The 6089-nt window shown below is 37.9% G+C and overlaps 1 protein-coding gene across 1 annotated transcript in view; it reads left to right on the top strand.

Annotated features, from left to right (window-relative positions):
• The first annotated feature begins 534 nt into the window (after window positions 1-534).
• The window catches only part of LOC106877925 (uncharacterized), a 48558-nt gene continuing 43003 nt past the window's right edge, over window positions 535-6089 (top strand). Inside the window, exons 1-3 of the mRNA XM_052972037.1 lie at window positions 535-666; window positions 1889-2021; window positions 3374-3569. Coding sequence (XP_052827997.1) covers window positions 535-666; window positions 1889-2021; window positions 3374-3569 — 461 coding nt within the window. The remainder of the gene's footprint in view (window positions 667-1888; window positions 2022-3373; window positions 3570-6089) is intronic.

Here is a 6089-nt window from a genome sequence, read left to right as displayed (position 1 = left end):
AAACAAATTGCTGTTGCTATCGAGATGGGGGGTCTTGCTTAATGTTTTCGGGAGGATACTCAACAACTGGGCCAGGAGCATCTGACGGTGTAGATGTGTCTCTTCGGGTGATAAGTAGATGTAACTTGTTAAAGTAACAGTTCCACAATATATTTCCTCATTTCGTGTAAAGATAAGCAGCAGATTAAAGGATATAGCTTCATTTGTATCGGAGATCAATAATATATATATATATATATATATATATATATTTATCATCATCGTCGTTTAACATCCGCCTTCCATGATGACATGGGTTGGAGACGGTTTGACAGGAGCCAGCGAGATAGAAGACTGCACCAGGCTACTATGCCTGTTTTTGGCAGGGTTTTTATGGCTGGCTGCCCTTCCTAACACGAACCACCCTGCAGAGTGGACTGAGTGCTTTTTACATGGCACCGGGAGGGTCACCAAATAACTTGCAAGACAAGGAATTTTGAGAGCAGATTGTTTATTTTTAGAATGGCATTGTAGGGTAAAATATTAGGGCTGGATATGGCCGGCTTAAGCCATGCTAAAGGGTTAAGGAATGGCAATACCAATTGTCTGAATTGGTATCTTAATTTTTCTAAAAGTCATGATACACTAAGATACCTCATTAAATTCTATAAAAAACTAAATTTAGAAGTATTTTGGGATTGTATAACAACAAGAAAAACCCAAGGGGTTTTTATTTTTGTTTTTTTTGTGTTTTTTTCATGTGGTTTATAGGTTTTGGCTGTGTGGCAAGAAGTTTGCTTCCTAACCACATGGTTCCAAGTTCAATCCCACTGTGTAGCACCTTGGGCAAGTGTCTTCTGCTGTAGCCTCCAGCTAATCAGAGTATTGCATGTAGATTTGATAGATGGAAACTGGAAGAAGCCCATCGTATGTGTGTGTGTGTGTGTGTGCATGTTTTTATGTCTGTGTTTATCTCCCACTACCACATGACAACTGGTGTTGGTGTGTTTATGTCCCCGTAACTTAGCAGTTTGACAAAAGAGACTGATACAATAAATACCAGGCTTAAAAAAAGATTAGAAGTGGGGCCAATTTATTTAACTAACAATTCTTCATGGGGTGCTCCAGTATGGCCTCAGTTAAATGACAGAAACAAGTAAAAGACAAAAGATAATTAATTTCCTAACCAAAGTCTTCTGTTTGGAGTGTGATGGTCCTCAGAGAGCACAAAATGCTATTTGGCTTATAAGAGCAGTGTTTGGGGCCATTAGTTGCTCCTAACCTTTACTTTGCTATTTTATAGATAGGAGTAAATTAGTTACCGTTTAGTTTCCTTGGGCCATATTGGGATTTTGCTGCCAATGGGATTCTAGCTGTATAATGTCATTCCCACATGTGCTTCTCATCATATATGCATGTCCATCATCATCATCATCATCATCATCATCATCATTTAATATGTTTTCCATGCTGGCATGGGTTGGACAGTCTGACAGAATTGGTAAGCCAGGGAACTGCACCAGGTTCCAATCTGATTTGGCATGGTTTCTATGGCTGGAGGCCCTTCTTAACGCCAACCGCTCCAAGAGTGTTGTCAGGCTTTAAAATGTTTATAAAGCAACAGGCTATGATTTGTGATTAAAGCTTGTTCATTCCCATCTTCTTGTCTTATCAATTTTTTATATAAATTCTGCATACACTAATGGAGTTCCACATGTATTTAAAAGGAGTAATCCTGCTGTATGTTGGCATATGATAGCCGATAACTGTATTGGAGCTTTGAAATGCAGGTTATGAGATAATTATCCCAGATGATAATAGATAAATATATGCAATTGTATACACACACACACACACACATTTTCATTTCTAATGTTTTTATTTCTTTTTTAAATCTTTCTCCTTTTAGGCTATAAATCCTGATTTAGGTTCTCTCTCGAGCAGTTCCATTGAGTTCATCCAAGATGACACCGTACATTACGGCTGTAGGAAGAGACGTGGCACTTCTGGTGACAAAGTGGAAGGTACTGCAGACAGCAAAGGTATTGAAAAATTGTTTGCCTCCTTTCTTTGTTCTTATTAACCTGCTGTAAATCCTTTTGTTTTTGTTAAGTCCACAAAGTTGTCTTGAAAGGGTTGTCGGGGCTGCAATATGACTGTTCGTTTCTTAACTACTTCATGTAGCTAATCCACAGAGAGAGAAAGAAGAAGAGATTGACCTCAGTATTTGGTTGTTGCAGGATGAGGATGGTCTTTACAGTTGTTCCAGGGATTTGGTAATTGGTTACTACTTTAATGCATATTATGCAAACAGGCATATATAATGGGGCAATTATTATATGCAGTGGATGAGCAAAAATATTATCAACCCTGCTTCATGTGAGTCGATAGGATGTTTACTTATTTGCTGGGTTTAATTATTGTCACACTCTCATCATTCTCTATCCCTATTTTGTCTCTTATCACCACCATCATCATTTAACATCTACCTTCCATGCTGGCATGGGTTAGACAGTTTGACTGGAACTGGTAAACCTGAAAGCTGCACCAGGTTCCACTCTGATTTGGCATGGTTTCTATGGCTAAATGCCCTTCCTAATGCCAACCACTCCAAGAGTGTAATGGGTGCCATTTACATGGCACCGGCAACAGCCTCCACAACATATTTCTCCCTATACAACCCTATGCTGGTATCTTCTATTTCATTGTTAAGAATATTTAGGATATAGAGGCCAACCCGGTCCGCTATCCCAGTGGAGATGAACTATTTTATGTTACTATGATGAACCATAATTATCTCTTCTTAATTTTTAATTTTTCTCTTGATTTCAATTACAATTTTCCCTGGACTAAATTATCCAAAGCCTCCTTCGTTTTTTTTTTTTAAGATTGTGGCAGGTTTTCCTTGGAGTTAATTAGTAGCTATTATCATTAACATTATCGTCAGCATCATTTAACATCCATGTTCCATGCTAGCATGGAACATGGATGTTGACCGTATCGGATGTGTCCAAGGACTGCATTCTGCTCCAGTGTCTGCTTTGGTGTGCTCTCTCCATTTTCATACCCTTCCTAAGGCCAGCCACTTTACACAGTGTACTGGGTGCTCTTTTTTTCTTATCCCCAGCACTATTGCAGTTGCCATGCAGCTCACAAGACTTTGAAACCCATGGGAGTAGGGGCTCAGATTTATGCTGAGGGATGAGGGTTTAACATATGAAGGGTGGAGCAGAGCAGATTCTCGTAGTAGAGCTGCATGGTTATCTCCATTTTGTAGGAGAGGGACACATGGAGCAGTTTGAGTTGCTTCATGGTTGTTATTTTGAGCAGATTGAGTAACTCAGTTCAGTATCACCTCGTTAAGTTGTTATCTCTATTATCTGTTTCGTTTCAGATGAGGTAGAAGAAGAAGAAGACGACGAAGATGAAGCAGCAGCTGAAGAAGAAGACCCTATTGAATTTATTGACTTCACTGATAATGTTTCCAGCAATGATTTCATCCCCTTACGACAACTTCCTCGCAACCAGCCTGAATTGTCTGCATCGCATTCAACTGAAAAAGCCTCACCTGTATCGCAGGATGGTTCTGAGTAGGTTTTGCATATTTTCTTTCTTCTCTGCTAGGGGTGTGTATCTCTCATCATCCTCATCACCATTATTATTATTATTGTTGTTGTTGTTGTTATCATTTTTAAGGCAGCAAGCTGGCAGAAGCATTAGCATGCCGGGCGAAATGCTTAGCGGTATTTCATCTGTCTTTACGTTTCAAGTTCAAATTTCGCCAAGGTTGACTTTGCCTTTCATCCTTTCATGGGGTTGATAAAATTAGTACCAGTTATGCACTGAGATCAATGTAATCGACTTAATCCCTTCCTCTACATTTGAGGCCTTGTGCTTCCAGTAGAAAAAATTATTATTATTATTATTATTATTATTATTATTATTATTATTATTATTATTATTATCATTCAGTGGTCTTATTTTTATAACATGCTTTCACTTCACTACTGAGCGCAGCTCTGTGTGCCTTGGGTATGTACTGTGGTTTGCTGTGATGCTCTTATGGTTACTGTATTGAAACTGTTTTGCATAGGATGTGTGCAGTGCCTTGTGGTGCTATTTTCTGTATGTTATATATATTTTTTAGTCCTGGTGTTTTTGTTTTGTATTTGTTAGAATATTTTTTTTTATCATACCTAAGGCACCTGTTATGATAGGAATTGTTTCTGTTTCTAGATTCCACATTCGAGTTACCTCTTTTTCCAGGTCTTTGTATTTTAAAAGTTTCTCCATTTCTTTTAGAGAAACGTTATCATCTGTTGGTATTGATACATCAATTAGAAAGCATTTTGTGTTCTTGATAATCTCTGAGAACTATATCTGGCCTATTGGCTTTAATTTCTCTTTTTGTGTGTAATGGCATATCCCATAGTATGGTTGCTTTCTCATTTTCTGTGACCTTTTCTGGCGTGTGCCTATATCATCTTTTTTCTGTTGTTATTCCACAGTGTTGGCACAGATTCCAGTGTATATAGGTCCCAACTCTGTTGTGTCTGTGAATATATTCCTGCTTAGCCAGGACTGGGCAGCCATCTCCACATTCTGCAGTTAGTAGTTGTATTTCTTTTCTGTATATGTTTTTTTGGTAATTTCTGGTGGGGAGGCTTTGGTCTTGGGCTGTAATTAAATTATCCTTCGGTCTCTGCTTTGAGTCCTGAACTTCTCAGCCATTGTTGGGATTTTGCTTGTCTATGTCTTTTTTGTTTCTTTTAACCCAATATTTGCCAGGAAGGAGCTTTTCTTGCCATTGTTTATCATGACCCGTTGCTGTTCCAGTTTTAGTTTGGATTTCATTTGTTTTATAGCTTTTGTTGTTTCTTCTTTTTCTTCATAGTTGTTAAGTAGTATGACTTCTTTTTTGTATTTGTCAGCTTCCTTAAAGACTGAAAACAGTTTTTTGTTTTGCTCATGTTTTGTGGCTATTTGTATTAGTTTTTTTTGCTTCTGAAGTAGATATTTCTGTAGTCCTATGGTGGGTATTTCGTAATAGTTTTCTCACTGTATAAGGCCTCTACCTCCTTCTATATGTTGTATATATAACCTTTCTATGTCAGATTTTGAGTGGTACATCCTAAATCCTGTCATTATTTTTCTTGTTTTCCTGTCTATTTTGATTAGTTCATTTAGAGTCCAGTTAAGGATATTGTAGCTGCAGCTTATAACTGGGACGGTGAGAGTGTTGATACATATTATCTTGTTTTTAGCATTGAGCTCTGTTTTCAGTATTGAACTAACTCGTCTATAGTATTCTTTCTCTTTATTTTCTCTTTCATTTGTGTGTGTTGCATCGTATCTAGTTCATTGATTCCTAAGTATTTGCATGTCTTACTTTGGTCTAATTCTCTTATTTCATTTGCTTTATCTAGTGTGATGTTGCTACTCTTAACTAGTTTTCCTCTTTTCAAGGTTGCTTTAGCACATTTTTCTAAGCCAAACTTCATATCTATTTCCTTGGTAAAGCCATGTACTGTCTTTAGTAGTGTTTCCAGCTGTTTATCATTTGTAGTGTATAGTTTTAGGTCATCCATATATAAGAGGTGGCTGATTGTTTTGCTGTAACATTTGTATCTGCATCCAGTTCTGTTTAGCATGTCAGATAAAGGTGTCAGTGCCAAGCAGAAAAGTTGTGGAGAGAATGTGTCTCCTTGGAATATTCTAATGGGGATGGCTTTGGTTTTCACTAGTTTCTCTTTTATTTGGAGCTGTAGCACTGTCTGCCATTTATTCATAGAGTGTCTTATGCATTTTATAATTATTGGTGCTACCTTGTTCATGGCTAGTGTTTCTAGGATCCATGTGTGGGAGATGCTATCAAAAACCTTTCATTAATCGATCCATGCCATACTGAGGCCTTTCTTTTTTATGTGGCTGTTTTCAGTTATGGCTTCATTGATCAGTAGCTGATCTTTACAGCCGTATGAGCCCTTGCAGCATTCCTTCTGCTCTTATTATTATTACGGTGAGCTGGCAGAATTGTTAGTGTGCTGGACAAAATGCTTAGTGGCATTTTGTTTGTCTCTCTGTTCTGAGTTCAAATTCCACCGAGGTTG

The sequence above is a fragment of the Octopus bimaculoides genome, chromosome 12 (genome assembly GCF_001194135.2).
Source record: "Octopus bimaculoides isolate UCB-OBI-ISO-001 chromosome 12, ASM119413v2, whole genome shotgun sequence".
Lineage (NCBI taxonomy): Eukaryota > Metazoa > Mollusca > Cephalopoda > Octopoda > Octopodidae > Octopus > Octopus bimaculoides.
This window is presented reverse-complemented; position numbering and strand designations above follow the sequence as displayed.